We start from the raw sequence: 19393 nt of genomic DNA on the forward strand, positions 1-19393 counted from the left end.
CCACCAGTGAGGAAGAGGTCATCTCAGTAGAAGGTATGACGCCCACGACCATCCCCAGCGGCATTCTGGGAATCAGAATTGCCTGCACGTCAGAGAGCTTTGGCAGAAACTAACTGATCATGATCCCATAGGACAAAAATAGACACGCAGCCCTCTTCGGCCCCACTTAATCTATATGACAGAAGCAAAACAAAAACTCTCTAGGTCTGACTTAAGCCATCGTAACAGAGAGTGTTATACACACATCCATCTCTCAGACTTGAAAGCTACAGAAATTCCTGTAGTGTAAAATTCCTATAGTGGCGAAATTCCTGTCAATTCTCCATTGAGCTGTTCAGTTGGTATAGGAGGTGGAGGGATCTTCGAGAATGAAAACAGATTATCATAATCTTAACTCATTGATTGCCACACTAGAAACATTTTTCCCCCCTGGGGCTATACCATTTTATTTAAACAAAATGATCTTTTCTAATTTGTTACTTTTTTTTATTGTTTACTGTGTGTGAGTTATATGCAATGCAATCCACGTCTTAGAATTAAATTGTGAATATTAATTGTAACATTAAGAACATCAACAAGTAAGATTTTCAAGAACCAACTGCAGGGTTTTGCTTCACGAGGCCCTGGGCTCACAACTAGCCTGAGTGAAATACAACTCACATGGCAGCCAATGGGTTACTAATGACAGTGGTGGCTTCAATACAGTAAGCTCACACAGCCCCTGGAAGAAAATGATTTTTCTCCTCATTCCCAATAAGCAAAGACCTCCCAAAGCTGCTTTTTGTCTCATCTGCTAAGGACACCCTCCCATCTCGCTTCAGAGTAAGGCCAACTCTGGCTCTATGCCACAGTTTGGTCTTCAGCAATCTTAATCACCTCAGTGTTCTTCAGGACAGCACCGTGATTGCTACAGTGATGACTTCATGCTATGAAGACCTACAGGGCAGGGATGGCAGTTATTCTAGATATGTAAGAAACACACAGATTATAGTGCAGGGAACAAATCTCATGAATCTACACGGGCCTGTGGCCTTAAGGAAGCATTTGGGGAGGTCTAGTGCCCTAGCTTGAGCTATCTCCTACAGAACGAAGAATGAGTTGTTGTACCTTACACCACCTCCCACAGGAAAGAGAGGCACAATGCCTGCAGGTCCTTTTTCTGGAAGCAACATTTGTCACATTAGGAGGGCGTGCTTCTCTGACCCTCGTATGGAGTAACTCAAACGGGTGCTAATTTTGAGAGGGGGCAGAGGAGACGCCCCACCTGGCTCAGGCTGCAATGCAATCTGTTCTGCTGTTTATGACTCAGCGGGTCTAATGGTTCTCAAAGTGTCAATGGCATATTAGAGGGCACCTGCAATGTATGGTACCTTGTATGGCATCTGTGACCAGCCCCGTTAGAAGAATCACATGTGGAGGATAAAGCTGCTCCATCTTGGATACCCCTCCACCATGCTGACTTCTGATTAACCTCGGCTTTGGGAATGTCTCTGAGATTTCCACTTTCACCCTGTCCCATAGATTCTTCCCTTAAGCGAATTCTCATCTTTCCCTGAGGAGTTGACTTCACTTGCCGTAAGCCTTTCTTCCCTACAGTATACAAGGCATAGGTCTGGGGGATAATGACATGGGGACCCCCCGCCCCCATCTGGACCCAATGAGACATGGCTTCTATTCCTAAGTGCCTAATCAATGTTTCTTTCGGAGAAATTGGATGTGTCAGCCTCTTTCTTTGGCTCCTCGGCTTCCTCAGGCTTTGGGGGTAGGTTTGCATAGAACTTCTCATCATGGAACACACAGGGTCAACTATAATAGTTTTGGGGAAAATACATGCCTTCTTTGTCAAATAACTATTTTCCTTTTGAGAAGAAGACTTGGCTTGCTACTGGGCTATAGAAAAGACTGAGTGCCTGTTCAAGGAGATGCGATTACCATGCAATCTGAGCTGCCCGTCTTGGGCCTGATGTTATTAGGATCTATCAAGCCACCAAGTCAGGTTCACCAAAGAGTCTCCGGCTGCACTGGAGACTCTCAGCATTCAGGTGGGTGCCCTGTGGGTGTAAGCCACATCTGTCCCCAGCTGGCCCAATGCTTGTTCAATGGGCTCGTGGACACAGACACCATACTGGCAGGAACTAAACTGACCCATGTTTTTAACAATCTGGACTTATCCTCCCCAAGGCTGTCTGGTTTTTTTACCGGCATCACCAGCCAACTCTGAGTCTCCCAAAAAGTACCAAACTCATGGGAGGTCCTAGAGAGCCACCTGAAAGTAGAGTACATGGACCTCTCTAATCACGGAGGATATAAGCAATTTGTCTTCATTGGAACAGACAACGCTTCTGAACTTGGATTGACCTTCCTTGCCCGCCATACTGGCTGCACTATCCTTGGGTGTTCTGAATGCCTTGCTCATCATCCCGGCATCCCACACAATATTGCCTTTGACTAAGGACCTCACTTTACACTAAAAGAAGAAATGAAGTGGCCTAATTTCTGTCCCTAAGTAGCAGCTGGCCTTATAGAATGGTGAAAGCACCAATTGTAGACTCATGCGCTTGCAGGAAGACAGTGCCTGGAAAGGTAGTATCACTAGCCTACAGTATATAGAATCTCTTCTGAACCCAAAGCTGATATATGGTGCTATCCGTCCTGCAGAATCATGACTACAGAATCATGACTACAGTCAGAATACATGACTACAGGAACCAAGAAAATGGCACCTCTCACTAATACAGCTAATGATTTACGTGCAATTTTTTTCTTTCTGTTCTCTGACCTCTGGGCTCTGCTAGTTTGAAGGTCTTAGTAACCAGGGAGGAATTCTTCTGCCAAGGGATTCAAGCATAGATTTTATTGAAGTGGAAATTGAGACCTGGGCTATTTCAGACTCCTCATGCTGGTGGGTGAACTGCAAAAAGGAGTATTATAGTGTTGGCTGTGATGACAGAGACAACCAAAGGGAAATAGGGTTGCCGTTATATGGTGGTCAGAAGAAGGCGAACAGATAAAAACCAGTTGTGGTTGTGTCTCTAGCTGCTGGGTTGTCCAATGTCAAACATTAACAAACTCAGATCCTTCAGAAATGAGGGTGACCCTTGACTAGTGGAGATGCCTGATGAAGGCAAAGGGGGATTTTGTGACATGCATTAATGAGTCATAAACACCAATTATAGCTGTGTGACCAGCTGCAAAAACAAGAACTCTAACTTCTACTTATATTTTCTTCCTTGCCGTATCACATGTGTGCATGTTAACATGTTAACTAATTGCCCTTTTCTTTCCATTCCTTTTCCTCTACTATTTTATATAGGACAAACCAGTGACGGATAACTCAATCATTTAGTCCATGAGACACAGAACATGGAGATTGGACTGTGACAGAATTAGAGGGATGACTGTCACCCAGAGCTCCTGAGCTTGGAGCTCAACACAGAAAGTGACGGCCTTTTGGGGGAAGGAGGGAATGTGTTCTGTACGAGGGATATTGCATCATATTACCTGGAAGCATCTTTATCATATATTGCTTTTGTTTTCAGAATTGTGAGGATGGTTAGGAGCACATTTGACTCCGGGTAGCCACAGGGGCGAATTGTTGCAGACATTTGGCATTCTTTCCAGCTGCTTTGAAGGTGCGGCAAAGATCACCTGCTCTAATTACAGAACCATGACTTTTAGCTGTGCACAATGCCACGTGGAAATAAAACCACTTTCCCCAGTCTTTCTTGTAACTAGCTAAGGTAATTTAAGTTCTACCATCGAGCTAAAAGTGGATACAGTATGTGGTATGTCTGGGAAGGTTCCAGAAACAGGAGAAGACAAGTGCCTTTTAGTCCTCTGTTGTTGGACTTCTGATAACAAACTACATTCCTTCAGTGTAATAAATGTGTATAGATTTTTTTCAATGTGTCAGAAAAGACACCAGCAAACAAGGCATAGCTTCTACCCTAAGGAAATGTATTAACAAGCGGGGATGACTAACAATTAGGCACACAGGTGAAGCACCTAGCTTGATCCTCAGCGTGGTGGCTGGTGTGGTCTGAAAGTGGCTGGTGTGGTCTGGAAGGGGTCTGTGCAGGAAGTAACACCCTTACAGAGGAAGAGGATTTGGCCAGTTGTTGGAGGAAGGGGCGGGATGTTTTCTTGGCTTAGGGGAGTAAAGAGGTGTTAACACTGCTTAACACCTCTTTTTTTTTTTTTGAGACAGAGTCTCGCTTTCTTGCCTAGGCTAGAGTGAGTGCCATGGCGTCAGCCTAGCTCACAGCAACCTCAAACTCCTGGCCTCAAGCAATCCTACTGCCTCAGCCTCCCGAGTTGCTGGGACTACAGGCACGAGCCACCATGCCCGGCTAATTTTTTATATATATATATATTAGTTGGCCAATTAATTTCTTCCTATTTTTATAGTAGAGGTGGGGTCTCACTCAGGCTGGTTTTGAACTCCTGACCTTGAGCAATCCGCCTGCCTCGGCCTCCCAGAGTGCTAGGATTACAGGCGTGAGCCACCGCGCCCGGCCTGCTTAACACCTCTTAAGAGCTAGGTGAGGGAAGTAAATCCCAGTAGGACTTTGGACTTTACCCTCAGAACAGTGAGGAGCAAGTGAAGGGAAGTAAGCATTGGCAGTCACACGGTCAGATGTCTTCCCTAGAAAGATCGTCCCAGCTGCTCTAAGCAGAACTGACTGAGCTGCAGGAGATCAGAGGTGGGGAGACCAGTTGCGCATTTTCTCTTGACAGGCAATAGGGAGAGAGGGAAAGGATAAGAAACACTAGAAAAGGAGTTGGACGCCAAAGGCACACTTGGCCCTGAAGAATCACCTGGAATATATTGGGAGTGTTGGAAACACTAATTCTGAGGACAAGCCAGAGTGGATTCAGGCTCTTCCAGATCCTTTTTAGGAAAAAGAACACACAATTAGGCACAAGTGGAGTATTAATTTGAGAAATCACAAGAAAGTACTGGAGCCTTGGAAATTCCAGTTTCTTCTGTCTACCCAAACTGCTTGGCTAGCAATGCTTCCAGACGGCAGCCTGGCTTCCTCTCTCTGCCCGGGACACTTCCCAACTCCCAGGGCAAGAACCACCCCAACTTCACCGCCTCCAGGAACGGTTGCGACCCACTCCGCAACAGCTAAAGAGAAGGGCTCCTGGCAGGCAGAGGGACCACCTACGGGAGGGCTGGACCAGACGGGAGGCTGCACGCAGCCCCGCGGGCTCGGTGGGCTCCATCCGCGGACCCGGCGCCCGCGCGTCCCGGCACCGCAGCGTCGTCGGGCGCACGGCGGGGACCCCGGGAGCAGGCGGTGCAGCCTACCTCTGGGACCCAGGCAGCAGCCGGGTGACCGTCTGTTTGCTTGCTGTGAGTATACAAACGACCTCAAAAACACAGACCCTGTCTTTGGCATTTCTGGATTTAGAAACAAACATCACTCCAGACGCCGGCCAGTTCGTAGCCACAGAGCCGGCAGGTTTTATTTTGAAAGGGAAAAAAAAAGAACTTGCAAAGTTTGTTTTGTTGTTCTTTTTTTAAAGAATTAACTCCTGCAAAACAGGCAATCAGCAGAATGAGTGAGGCTGGGAGTACGGCCCCCCCGGGCGGTGCGGGACCGGGCGGGCGGTCCTGGGGCGCGCAGTGCGGGGGTCGCTGCCGGGGTGGGGGTTGGGCGGGCGGTCCTGGGGCGCGCAGTGCGGGGGTCGCTGCCGGGGTGGGGGTTGGGCGGGCGGTTCTGGGGCGCGCAGTGCGGGGGTCGGTGCCGGGATAGGGGTTGGGCGGGCGGTCCTGGGGCGCGCAGTGCGGGGGTCGCTGCCGGGGTGGGGGTTGGGCGGGCGGTCCTGGGGCGCGCAGCGCGGGAGTCGGTGCCGGGGTGGGGGTTGGGCGGGCGGTCCTGGGGCAGTGCGGGGGTCGCTGCCGGGGTGGGGGTTGGGCGGGCGGTCCTGGGGCGCGCAGTGCGGGGGTCGCTGCCGGGGTGGGGGTTGGGCGGGCGGTCCCGAGGCGCGCAGCAGCGCGGGGTTCGGTACCGAGAACGCGCCGGGCGGGGGCGCGCCGTCCTGGGGGCGTGCGGGGCGGGAGCGCGCGGCGTGGCGCCGGGGCGGGGCTGACGGGGCGGCGCGGGGGCGCGCAGGCCCGGGGGCGCGCGTGGCGAGGGCGGGCCGCCGCCGACGGTGCGGGGCGGGGGCGCGCCGGGCGGGGGGCGCGCGGGGGCGGCTGGCGCGGCGCTGCCAATCGCAGACAAAGGCCGCCCCAGTGAATCATGTGGTGCCGGGGGAGGAAGTGCGGCTTGTTTTCTTCGCTCCAGTCTCCCGGCTGCGGGCGGAGCGCGATGTGCGGAGACCCCCGCGGGGGCGGCGGCGGCCGCGAGCCCCGATGAGGCCGGAGCGCGCCCGGCCGCGCGGCAGCGCCCCCGGCCCGATGGAGGCCCCGCCGTGGGCCCCGGCCCGCAATGACTCCCTGCAGCCCACGCTGACCCCGGCCGTGCCCCCCTACGTGAAGCTCGGCCTCACGGTCGTCTACACCGTGTTCTACGCGCTGCTCTTCGTGTTCATCTACGTGCAGCTCTGGCTGGTGCTGCGCTACCGCCACAAGCGCCTCAGCTACCAGAGCGTCTTCCTCTTCCTCTGCCTCTTCTGGGCCTCCCTGCGCACCGTCCTCTTTTCCTTCTACTTCAAAGACTTCGTGGCGGCCAACTCGCTCAGCCCCTTCGTCTTCTGGCTGCTCTACTGCTTCCCGGTGTGCCTGCAGTTCTTCACGCTCACGCTCATGAACCTGTACTTCACGCAGGTGAGTCGCGGCCCGGGAGTGGAGAGGACGAGGCGCTGGTCTGCGGGCGTCTGAGCCGAGTCCTACCTGCGGGCTTTTCTCTTAGGTAACCCCCTCGCTTCCCCAGACGGGGCGAGAAGGGAGGCCGCCGGTCCCTTGGGCCGTCCAGGGGCGCCTTTCTGCACGGGGCGACGCCGCGGCGTCCGCGCACCCCGAGTTGGGGCTGCTGGAAGCTGTGCCCGCCTGGGAGGCCCGAACGCCGCTAGCATTTCCCCTCCATCCCCGGACACCTGGCCTGGGAGGGTCATCCACATGTTGGCCTCCAGCTTTGGGCCAGGCAGTGCCCTACCTCCCCTCCCTCCGCCCCCCCCCCCCCGTTTTTTCTTTTGGAGCGATGGCAGGGTGGGACCGTCCTGATTTGGCTGAGATGTTTTGAACCTCCGGCTTAGGAGCTCGGCCGAACTGCGACTTACTAACTCATTCCTCCGGATTGCTAAACAGCAGTCTGGGGTGACACCCAGCCCCGAGCTGCGGCAAGTACTGTCTGAGCTCATCTCGCAGGCCCTAGGAAAAAGCCATAAAAGTTTCCCGGGACTTTTTTTTTTTTTTTTAACAGACACACAAAAATCATTTTACAAGGCATGTTATTAATGAGAGCATGGGAGAGCCTGTGAAGCGACTTGGCCGCTGCTTTACCGGTCGGTGGTGGTTGGCTTAATGACAGTACCGTAATGGTAAAGCGCTTTGCAAATACTCTGAAAAGCACAGCGCAGGGGTTTAATAACACAGTGTTCCCGCCATCGTCGTCGTCTCCGATTCCCATTAGCTTTCCAAGCACTAAAATGTCCATTTTCACTAGAACTCTGCCCGAGGGGAAGCTGCCAACTGTGTCACCTAGTGAGGTAATTTAAGAGCTGTTGCATGAGTCCCATGCAAGCAGGCATCTTATTTCTTATAACAGCGTCTCTAGTTCTCAAAAGAAACTGTCATTGATTAAAAAGAAAGAAAAGAAAAGGTAGAAAAAGACTTGCCCCGGTATAGTGGGGGTGACCTGATCGAAAATTTGGAGCACTTTTGGCTAAAACATAGCATGTGTAATACTTAGTTGATATTATAATCTTTTAAAACTGGGTCTTACAGTCGGAGCCTTCTCATTAAGTCCAGTGTATCAGCATATTTTCCAGTCTGAGAGTAATGTGTATTGTCTGTCCAAATACTGCTTTTAAACCTGCAAACCAGTTCAGGCAGTCAGCTGCATTGCAGACAGACACTGGGGCTTTGTCACCGAATCGAAATGGGGTGGTTCCATCCAGCAAGATGCCAAAGTCAGGTAAGTTGACGTTACCTCAAGAACTGTGGCACATTGAGATCTTCATTCTTGTCCCTTTTTGAGAGAAAAACAAAAAGGAAAACGTAGGGAACTGCCGTGCCAGTCTGGAAATCACATGCACATTCTGAACTTAGAGCCGGATTAGGAGCAGGGCTGCACATTTTCTGCACCATCTGCTGGTTGGTGAGTAAATGCTGAGCAAGGGAAAAAGTGACCAGGCGGACAGAGCCACTCTGGCCGGGAGGCCCAAAGTCACGGCCCTGTCTCCTTTACAGCTCCCAGGTCAGTGGGCACCACGACCGCACAGGGCGTTTCGCTTGAGGGCACACAGTGGCTGGCAGGAGAAGGTGGCTCGCAAAGTGCCGGCATCTCAGACCCTGGCAGGGCAGAGTTATTCCTGGCTTCCTGACAAAAACTGTGATGCTTCCGGGGAGTTAGAAAGGGGTCTGCCCTTTGAATCCAGCCCAGCTGCTGCCTCAATCTCCTCTCTCCTCTAGCTCATTCCCTTACACAGATTCTCAACCGTTACAATCACCTAAAATGGGGAGCTTTAGGAATTGCTGCTGCCTGGGCCCCGTCTCAGACCAAATAAATCCAATTTGGTGGATGGGTAGCAGCTAACAATTAAGAAGTATGTACTTATCTGCTAGGCATGGTTCTAAGCAATTTGTATTATTTATTTTTTACAACAACCCTCCAAAAAAAGTCTTGCTGCTGTTCCCATTTTGCAGAGAAGGAAACTGAGGCTCAGGTTATAAAGGATGTGCTTAAGGTCACACTGTCAGTGTACGGTGGCGCCAGGAGTCACACCCACATCTGTGCCTTGTCAGTGTGAGGCTTGTCGTTAATGATTACAGTATCGGAAATCTCTTACAATGCAAATATCTCTCTAAATGTAACACCCTGTGCTCCAGGAGCCTAAAATTGAGTTGGGGAGATGCAAAGTACGCGACATAATTAAGTCACACAGTTCAAGGGACCGAAGCATTAGGGGACTCTAGTGGGACCTGCGTCCTCAGAGAGGAAGTGGGTCCCGAGGCTAGGTGGGAAGGAGGAGAGGATGGTGGGAAGACAGCAGCAGGGCAGAGGTTTGAAATTGGGAATGAACTGGAAGGGGGGTGGTCCAGGAGGTGGAGGAAGCTTTTTTCCTATTGTTGTCGAGTCCTTGATGCCGGGCCCGGTGCCTGGGACTTACGTGCTCACCTCAGCCTCCCTGATGACCAATAAGGAGGGTGGTGTCACTCGCCCTACTGAGGCTCCGAGAGATAAGGACACTTGTCCACAATGCCCTGTGGCCCCTCACTGTGTCAGGTGGCCGTGGGTCGGTCCTGTCCCCCTCGGCCCCATTGCCCCAGCTGACGCCTCCCCCCAGCACACGTGCTGCATGGCAGCAAGCGGCCCCACCCTCCCGCAGACACACGTCTTAGGGTGACCTGAGCATCACGCAGCCTCAGTTTGATTGACTTTCTTGCCAAATTACTGCTTTTTAAATTCTGCTGGGCTAAGTCTCTCCTCCTACTCCCAGCGACCTCTCATACGGATCTTAGAGCTTTCTAGTCACACTCAGTTATTAAGTCTTTCCAATTTAAAGCTCCTCTCCTGGCTCTGTCCTGGGCAAGCCAGGCTTGAGTCCCAGGGCTTGGTGTAAGGGGTGTGTCCTGCCCTGTGCTCTTGGCCTCTGCCCCTCCGTCTTCCTGGCTGGCCAGGGCAGCGACGCGTTGTCTCACAGCTCCTAACCTGTCAGCCTCTGGTTTCTCCCAGACTGCCTCTGGGTGACTCTGCCATGTGGCTGTGTTTATTTTTTAATTTTTTATTCTTTTGAGACAGAGTCTCACTTTGTTGCCCTGGCTAGAGTGTCGTGGCATCAGCCTAGCTCACAGCAACCTCAAACTCCTGGGCTCGAGCAATTCTCCTGCCTCAGCCTCCCAAGTAGCTGGGACTACAGTCATGTGCCACCATGTCTGGCTAATTTTTTGTATATATTTTTAGTTGACCAATTAATTTCTTTCTATTTTTAGTAGAGACGGGGTCTTGCTCTTGCTCAGGCTGGTTTCGTACTCCTGAGCTTGAGTGATCCACCTGCCTCAGCCTCCCAGAGTGCTAGGATTACAGGCGTGAGCCACCGCGCCCGGCCCATGTGGCTGTGTTTACATGGTGGGCTCCACCTTTCTCCTGGCCCCCTCTGCTGTCTCCCTTCTGACTCAGCCCCTTTGTCTGGTGGGGCAGCCACACGGCTATAAGCCCTTTTCTGACTCTGTTCCTTTTGTCTTGAAGCCCAGCGCCATTGAGGCCCCCCACTCCCACTGGGCCACACCAGTGATGGGCTGGGTGCCCACCCAGTGTCTTCTGGGCCCACCACCCTGGTGCCTTTCCCTCCCTGCCTGCTGAGGGGCCCTGCCCCTGCAGAAGCCCCAGGAGGAAGCAGACACCACCCTCCAGGTGCCTGGTGCTCTCAGGCCCCCAGGGCGCAGGTTGGCATCCACCAGGACTCTGTCTCCAAACCTGCTTTGCTCCGGTGCCTGCACCCGCTGGGCCTGCACGTCCCCAGCTCGGCAAGCATCTGCCCGGGCTCCCTGTCTTCCTAACCCCCGTGAGTGGTTCCCACGCGCCTTTGTCCTCGCTGACCTGGGCGGAGGTGCTGTCCTGCCAGCTGGCTGCTGACTCTTGCTGTCTGTCTCCACTCTCCTCCTCCTCGTACCGCCTGGGAAGGTGGGGAGGCAGCTGTGGGACTGGTTCTGCTAACCCTGCGCGTCCTCCGTGTCCGTATCTGCCTGTTTGGCCCCAGCTCCTTGGGGCTTTTTTGGAATACAGAACGTTGTGCACCTGTTGTTGCCAGCTGTGGTTCCTCGTGCCAACTCTGGGGCACAGCTGAGCTCCCACTCAGCTCCCTGCTGCACCAGGAAGTGGTAGGACCAAGGCCTTTGACTCCAGGGCTTGCTCTAAGCACCATGTCAAATTGCCTTTCTAATGGGGCAGAGGGTGGGGGAGGGGTACAGGACCCTGAAACCTGAGGCCTGGGGGGGTCTCTGCTCATGAGGGGTTATGGTGCCATCCACCCCCAGGTTTTAGGGTGTAGACTCAGAAGTAAAGGCAGCAGCTTCTGTACCGGGCAGCTCCCGGGTGGAGTGAGTCTGTGCAGAGGGTGGTGTGGCGGTGGCTCGGCGACACCGGGGCAGCCCTGTGTTCCAGCCGTTCCCCCTCACGATGATCAGCCTGGAGCTCAGACTCTCGAGGTTCCTGCCTTTGGCCGAATGGAACAGGCTGGTTCAGCCTTGTCCCGAGCCCTGTGACAAACTCCTGCCATGTCAGCTGGGTGGTTCTCGGAAGGAAATGGAGAAGTGAGTCCTCCCGGTGGGGAACAGACGCTGCCATGGGGACTGAGAGCTCACCGCGCCTTAGAGGGCAGATGGGAAGCTGGCATTTATCGGTCTGGTCTGTTCTGGAACGCTGCTAGGGACTGCCACAGCCCCGCACTCGGCTGCAGCAGGGACGGTTTGTCACATGCTGCTGTGAGGTGTGCCACGGACTCCTGGCTGGGATTCAAGGGTCATGGAGGGAGCTCATCGTGGGCACTGGGCCAGCAAAGGCTTTCGAACTGGCAGTGGGAAGGGTGGGCACAGAGCTGGTTCAGATCCTGGCTTTGCCCCTAGTGTGAGTCCCATGGCTGGTTACTGACCTCTCTGAGCAGAAACCATAATGCTCCTCCCACGGGTTGGTATGGGTTAAAGGAGACGCAGTCTACACTGAATGAATCCCTTTGCTTCTCTTCTTAGTTAAATTAAGGTTCTTACTCTACATCTCCTAGCAGTCCCGAACCCACCAGGCTCTTGCTCAGACACCCAGCCACTGTCCTGAAGCTCAGGTCCCGGGGCCGGCCCTGCCCTTTACCAATGCACCGTGCCATCAAAATGACTTTTGCTACTGAGTTAGAACTTAGTGTTTGTAAAGTGGCAGTGACTCTTGGCGTAGGGAGAGTACGGCAAGTCAGCAGTGCCTAACTGCAGCGCCTGGAATGAGAGTGGAAGGCACTGGAAGGTCCTGCAGCCCAGCCCCTCGTTTTGCACGTGAGCTGGCCAACATCTAGAGAAGTTGGGGGACGTGTCCCCGGTCACCCAGCTAGGCATGCAGAGGCAGCACGAGGCCCCAGGTTTCTGACTGACCGATCCTGTGCTTGCTAGGAGATGCCAGAACTCTGATCTAAACCATCCCTCCACACCCCCAACCCAAGAAAAAGGGAGGTGGGTGATTTTAGGAATAAGCGGGTTTTTCGGTGGCTCTGGGCAGTCAGGTTAGTCAAGAAGTGTTTATCAAGTACCTGTTGTGTGCCAGGCTGTGATCTAGGAGTTGTGAAGAGGGAAGCGTCCAGGCCTGTTGGTGGTTGTGAAGAAGTGAGATGCTTAGGAAACAGGGCAGTCCAGGGGCGGGGATCGTGCTGAGCCTGGCCTCTGTCCCCACACCCGTGGTCTTGGCCCCTGGCACCTACTCCCTGTGGTCACTCGTGGACTCATGGCCAGCCGGGGCAGGGTGTGTACCTGTATTTGCGTGGGTGGAGAGGTTTCCTCCTTGGCATTCCGCCTGCTGTCCCCTACCTAGCACCTCCCAGGAAGTAGCTCCCTGATTTTACAGCTCAGTTTCCTGAGCTCGCTCTTGTCCCTGCCACCCTGCTTCAGTGTCTCAGGCCACCTGAGGGGACCCAGACTCTGTTAGCGCCCTCAGCGCTCTGCTGACAGACTCCTCACAGCACATCCGAAACCCAGCCCCTCCCAGAGGCTGGGCTGAGGCTGCCACCGCCGCCCTGTCCCGGCCAGGAGCCCCTGCTGTTGGCACCATACACTGCAGCGCTTGCCGCCTTGGCTGCGTCCTTTTGCTCACTTGCCTTTCCCTTTTGCTCACTTGCCTTTCTGAGGTTGGACGGGCAGGGACCAGCGGGGACAGGGCAGCATCCTAGGGTTGGTGCAGTTTCCCAGGTGAGTTTCGGAGCCCACCCATGGCTGTGTGTGACGGCAGCCCACCCCCACTGGAGGGTTGTCCCTGTGCCCACCTTCTGAGCCCCCAGGGTGGCTGCTTGGCTCTGCGTGATAGGGGACCTGGGCCAGGGGTGGGCTCGGGGAGGGGAGGACTGCCCAGAGAAGAACGGCAACAGGATGGAAGGTTCCTCAGCAGAATCTCACTGGGAGCTCCTTGGGGTTTTGAATACAACCAAATAACGTGATCCTGAGAGCTGCTTTGGTCAGGCCGTTCCTGCGGCCTCGCCTTCCCCAAAAGAGGAGGACAGCCGCTTCCTGGTTTGCAGCCTGCCTCTGCCCTGACATTCCGGAGGGCCAGTTCTCTGGGGACAGAAATAGCTTCAGCAGACAGTTCAGACAGTACCTGGGACGACAGGCATTCCCTGAGGTCTGCAAAGGCTCTTAAATATTTCACTATTTATCCTGGGGCTAAAGTGTAGAGTCTGTTAGCCTGTGAGGACGGATGAAGCCCGGATGGTGTTACTCTACAAGTGGGTGGATTGCTCAAGCTTGCCCAGTGGAAGGCTGCAAGATAGGAAGTCACAGTGGATGCCGGTCAAGATTTTAGGCCTGAGAACCACAAGTGGTCTCTGTTGCATCTCCCGTTTTCTTTTTAAACAACCCTTTAAAATGGTAAAAACCCATTCTCAGCTCACAGCCTTACTAAAACAGCCTGTGGGATAGACTCAGCCTGTGGGCTGTCGTTTGCCAATCCTGGGTTAGGACACACCTAGTGATTGTCACTGAGACCCTCCCTCCGTTACCACATTTGTTCTGTTATTTTTGCTGGGGCAGGTCCTTCAGGGAAGTCAGAAACAGGCTTTGACTTCGATTCAGGGAGTGTCACCCGTTCAGTGAATAAGTCACAGTGATCACCTGCACACAGGTGTCTGGGATCAGAGGTACTAAGTTGGGACATCTGCCCCGAAGGGCCACAGTCTATTGGACAGACATAAGCAGAAACAAGAGTGCAGTGGGCCGCCTGCACCTACGGCCACAGGAGGGACCCACTACCCTGGCTGGCCTGGGGACATGATGTCATGTGATGTTGTCATCTGCTCCTCCCCCCCCATTTTTAAATGGCACATACACCTGCTGGGTTGGTTAGAGAGTCTGTAAAACACAGGGTGAAAGTCCACACATACAATGGAATTGGCTTCCTGGGCTGTCACCTACTTCATATGTTACTCTCCTTGGCTTCCTGGACCTCATAGCTGTCGGGGGTCACATTGTCCCATGATGGTGTTGTGACAGTCCATTGTGGTGCATGACCGGTGGCAGGTCAGGAGAGGAGTGGGTGGGGTGTGAGCAACCCCAGCTCACCATGGGCCAGCCCCCTCAAGACCACACTCCTTACCTGCGAAGACAGCACACACCTGTCCCCGCCAGAGGTCCTTGTCCTCCCAGCTTCCACAAAGCAATACAAGGACTCATTTCATTCATTCAACAAGTGGTGGTGGTGGGTTTTTGTTTTGTTTTGTTTTTTTTAAGAATAAATTTTCCATTGTGATGAAAGTGACATAAGATTAAAACCATTTAGTATGTACAATTTAGCGGCATCAAGTACATTCACAATATTATGTAACTGTCACTTCTATCTAGTCCCAGAACATTTTCATCACCCCAGAAAGAAATTATACCCATTAAATAAACAGTCACTCCCCATCCCCCTCACCTCAGCCCCTGGCACCCACCAGTCTGTTTTCCTTCTCTGGATTTCTGTATTCCAGATATTTTGTATCAAAGGAGTCGTGCAATATGTATCCTTTTAGTCTGGCTTCTTTGACTTTAGCATGATGTTTTGAAGTTCATCCACATGGTAGCATGTGTTAGAACGTCATTCCTTCAGGTGGCTGGATGATATTGCATCGTGTGGACAAACGTTTTATTTATCCATTCATCCCTTGATGGGCATTTAGGTTGTTTCATTACACACTTGACTGCCCGTTGCATGCCAGACACTGTGTAGAAGCTGGTTAAGGTCAAACATCGTTCTTCCCTTCATGGAACGTAGCATAGAGCGGGGCAAAACAGACTTTGCATAAATAATTTCCCCTTTGTGGGATTGATAAGCTGATGTTACTTAGTGACAGGCCTTACAGTGGTGACACAAAGTGTGAGATGTTTGCAAAGGAAAGTTGGGAGCTTAATTCATTCCTTCATCTCTGATTCTCCCTCTAGCATATGTGCTTTAAAAAGAACTCGTGGCTGTTGCTCCTATTTAAGTGTAAGTCAAATCCATTTGCAGTAAACCTTGGTATAATCCAAATAAATCTTACTGCAATGAAATAAAACTATTTCTGAAACCCAAACGTTCGCTACGAAGAGCTGCCAGCACTGTGGTGGAGGGAAGGGTTCTTGGTTGAAGCTGCCGCCTGTGGTTCGGGCTGGTGGATTTCCACCCATATTTGCCCAGTCCCGCTACGAGAGGCCATTTCTCGGATGCCATCGGGGGTGAAGATTTAGACGTGGGTTGATGCAGCGTGTCTGCTGACCACAGCTGGATTCTGGGGTGACCGGGTTGTCTCCCTGGCTGTTCTTGGGTTGCGTGTGGTGTGGGAAGCCACCATTCTAGTCTCTACCCAGGCCCTGCTCCAGGGTAGTTTGGAGCGTCTAGCCTGCCCGGGTTTGTTCTCAGCAGATCCTGGGTCCTGCCCGACATCGGCGTGGAGGGTGATGCTGGTTACCTCCCCTTGTCACCCCTCAGGGCCATCCACGGCACATGGATTCGCTCCCCCCAGGGCAGACAGCCTGGCACAGATTTGACGGGGGGTATTGTATCTCCCTGAGTCCTCTCTGCTTAGGGTCAGCCAGTCTCAGTTCCTCTCGCTTGTTATTATGGATGGGTCGTCGGTTTGTCCCTCGCCATCCTGGTCACTGTCCCTGAAGTCCCAACCCAGTGTCCCTCGGTGAGCTGGGGACCGCGCCAAGGGCTCGCTCCCAGGGAGGTGCTTCTCTCTGTCGTGCCACGTTGCTTCCTCTTTTTTTTTTTTTTTTTTTTGAACAAAAGGTCAACTGTATGCTTCCTCTTGAGGAGGTCCCGATGGCCATTCTCCCGTGGCAGGACACGGGGAACGTCACCTAATACCAAACGTGCCCACGAGGGCAGGAGTTCCTAGGAATGTCTAAAGCCTCAGATCCTCTTCCCTTCCGAAGCAGAACGCTAGTTCATGAGGGAAAAAAACGGGGACGTTTTACCTGCTAATTTCCGTGTAGTTTTTTTTTTTTTTTTTTTTTTTGAGACAGAGTCTCGCTTTGTTGCCCAGGCTAGAGTGAGTGCTGTGGCGTCAGCCTGGCTCACAGCAACCTCAATCTCCGGGGCTCAGTGATCCTACTGCCTCAGCCTCCCAAGTAGCTGGGACTACAGGCATGTACCACCATGCCTGGCTAATTTTTTCTATATATATTAGTTGGCCAATTAATTTCTTTCTAGTTATAGTAGAGACGGGGGTCTCGCTCTTGCTCAGGCTGGTTTCGAACTCCTGACCTTGAGCAATCCGCCCGCCTCAGCCTCCCAGAGTGCTAGGATTATAGGCGTGAGCCACCGCGCCCGGCCTTCCGTGTAGTTTTTGCATAATTTGCCAGCAGGGATTGTGGTACCGTGGTAAGACGGGGCACACTGCTGCCAGACGGCACGGGACCCTCCTTCACACAGACTCTGGGCCCGGCTGGCTTGTTCTTCCCACGATGAGGATCGAGTCCTTTATGCTTCTAACATGTCATTTCATTTAAGTACATTTGGAGCAATTATGGCAGGTCCCTGGCTGGTGAACTGTGAACTGCAATTTGCAGCAGAGCACTTAGGAAACACTGTAATGATAATAGTGCCCTGTGTGGCCACAGCCCTTGTCATTCATGCGGCTGCAGAGAGAGAATCCTGTCCGGTAGGCTGGTTGGGATGACCCGTCTCCACCTCTGTGCCCGTCAGCGGGACCTGCTTGCCTAGACAGCCTCTGCCCAGGCCGGGGGCAGGACAGGGCACCTCTGTGACTGAAGTCGGCCCTTGGGCTGCAGCCACCTGTGGGGCTTTGCAGGGCAGAACACACAGGCTGCCTCTGGGAAGGCACGTCATGTCGCGGAGCTTTTTAAGTAAAAGGCACCTTCGTGAATGATTGTACTAACTTCTCATCTTACAGGTAGACCCTGAGGCCAAGAAAGGTAAGCATAGTTAATCAGGGGCCTGCAAAGAAGCTTCACAGTGGTCAGACCAGCCTTGGCCCTGAATGTAGGCACTCAGGTGACAAGAGACAGCACAAAAAAACAGGGAAACTGAGGGCCAGCACTTGGCATGTTCTTAGGTTGACCCTTGGGAGCTTCCGCACACAAGGTAGGCTCCTTGGGCCACATGCTTGCCAAGTTCAGAGGTGGGAAGGTACACAGTAAAGACCTGACCCTGGAACCCAGTCACCTCCCTGGGGGCCTCTCACACCTGGCCAGCCTGGGACGCGGCCTGGGCCATACCTTGGCTTCAGGCCACCCCCAGCCGGAATCATATGGCACGGTCAGCATGCTCCTTTCTCTCCACCACGGCGGGTGCAGGACTGGGAGTGAGGCCACAGTAGCTACCCTTGGTCCTGAGTCCCTGGAAAAGAAAATCCTCATCACAAACATGGGCCCTGTCCTCGCTGTCTTGGAGATTCGACCTCACGTGCAGATCCCTCTACGGCCGCCTGGTATTCTTCAGGGGACCCTGCAGAAAGGGAGAGAGCCTGTGTCTGGACCGCAGGACTGTGACTGTCCTGTCACCCTGCTCTGGTGAACGTAGAGACCCAGACTGGAACAGCTGACTAATGGCTATTGCCCAGGGAGACCGGGGCCTCGGGGTTTGCATCATTTCCCCAGTATATCAGGAAGTGGCAGCACAGAGAGACCACGGGAGCAAGTACTGAATGTGTCGGTGGCTCCTAACCTTTTCGAGTATGACAGTTCCCTTTATGGCCAAGAAAGCACCTGCGATCACAGTTCAGTAGCTGTGCATTTAGAATCGTGGTTCGGAAACACACCTAAGGACTACTGATGATAGCAGCAGCCTAGGGGCAGCCCGCCCTTACGTGGTACTCGCTGGGTGGCAGGCATTTGTCTGAGTGCTCTATGTGTATTCGTTCACCTGATCCTCACAGAAACCTATGAGGTGGCTGCTATTTGTTAGTCTCGTTTCACAGATAAGGTATTCGAGGCACAGAGAGGTCAAGTGACCTTTCCGCGGTCACGTAGCTGATCATTGATAGAGCCCGGATTCAAGCTCAGGTCAGCCAGCTCCAGAGTTCACATTCTTTTTTTTTTTGAGATAGAGTCTCACTCTGTTTCCCAGGCTAGAGTGCTGTGGCGTCAGCCTCGCTCACAGCAACCTCAGACTCCTGGGCTCGAGCGATCCTCCTGCCTCAGCCTCCCGAGTAGCTGGGACTATAGGCATGCGCCCCCATGCGCCCCCATGCCTGGCTAATTTTTTCTATATATTTTTAGTTGGCCAATTAATTTGTTTCTATTTTTTAGTAGAGACTGGGTCTAGCTCAGGCTGGTTTCGAACTCCTGACCTTGAGCGATCCACCCGCCTCGGCCTCCCAGAGTGTTAGGATTACAGGTGTGAGCCACCACGCCCGGCCTCAGAGTTCACATCCTTAACCATCTTTAGGTTTCCCTGTGCTGGAGACGGATGCACAGCTGTGTCCTGTTCATGCAGTGGCAAACACGCATGTCCCCCGGTATACATGGGGGTTGGTTCCAGGACCCCTTGACCTGCCTCAGTCCCTGCATACTCAGGTTTCACATGCCGCAAATACTATGTTTTCCATAGAATTTGGTTGGGAAAAAAATCCGAGTATAAGTGGACCCATGCAGTTCAAACCCGTGTTGCTCAGGGGCTAACTGTCCGGCGCGTTAGTGAGAAATGCGTGAACTACAGCCGTGCGTTTCAGCATAGACACGTTGCAGACATCATCGTGGGTGAACAAAAAAGCTGCAGAAGGCTATGGAAGGTGTTAATTGTACATTTATATGAAGTACAAAAGCTTGCAAGATGCTACTCTGTGAATACGTACATAGCTAGTAAAAGCATAGTCTTGCCTGGGTATAAAAACATCAAATTCAGGATAGTGCCTACTATCCGGGGAGAGAACAGAACCAGGGAGGGGTGGGCTGGGGGCCTCAACTGTGTCATTTTTGTTTGTTAAAAGTAAAACACAGCTGGAGCCACTGTGCTGACGTGTTAAGGCTGGGACTGAGCGGTGGGCACTGGCACCTAGGGTCAGGACTCGGGGCTTTCTAAGTGTGGGAGGGTTGTGAAGTGTCCAGGGAGGGGCG

General features: G+C 53.0%; 2 protein-coding genes across 6 annotated transcripts in view; one reads left to right on the top strand and one right to left on the bottom strand.

Moving 5' to 3' along the window:
* LYST (lysosomal trafficking regulator) overlaps positions 1–4502 on the bottom strand; it is a 408790-nt gene extending 404288 nt beyond the window's left edge. The window contains exon 1 of the mRNA XM_075995487.1: positions 4449–4502. The gene's annotated coding sequence lies outside the window, so the exon portion shown is untranslated. The remainder of the gene's footprint in view (positions 1–4448) is intronic.
* Positions 4503–6229: 1727 nt separating this feature from the next.
* The window catches only part of GPR137B (G protein-coupled receptor 137B), a 79005-nt gene continuing 65841 nt past the window's right edge, over positions 6230–19393 (top strand). For 4 of the 5 annotated variants that reach the window (XR_012913552.1, XR_012913551.1, XM_075995491.1 and 1 more), the window contains exon 1: positions 6230–6778. Coding sequence is in view for 3 of the 5 variants with exons in the window: in XM_075995491.1 (XP_075851606.1) it covers positions 6365–6778 (414 nt within the window). In the remaining 2 variants the exon portion in view is untranslated. The remainder of the gene's footprint in view (positions 6779–19393) is intronic. The other variant, XM_075995492.1, reaches the window with a different exon arrangement.

Source organism: Microcebus murinus, chromosome 19 (genome assembly GCF_040939455.1).
Source record: "Microcebus murinus isolate Inina chromosome 19, M.murinus_Inina_mat1.0, whole genome shotgun sequence".
Taxonomy (NCBI): Eukaryota; Metazoa; Chordata; class Mammalia; order Primates; family Cheirogaleidae; genus Microcebus; species Microcebus murinus.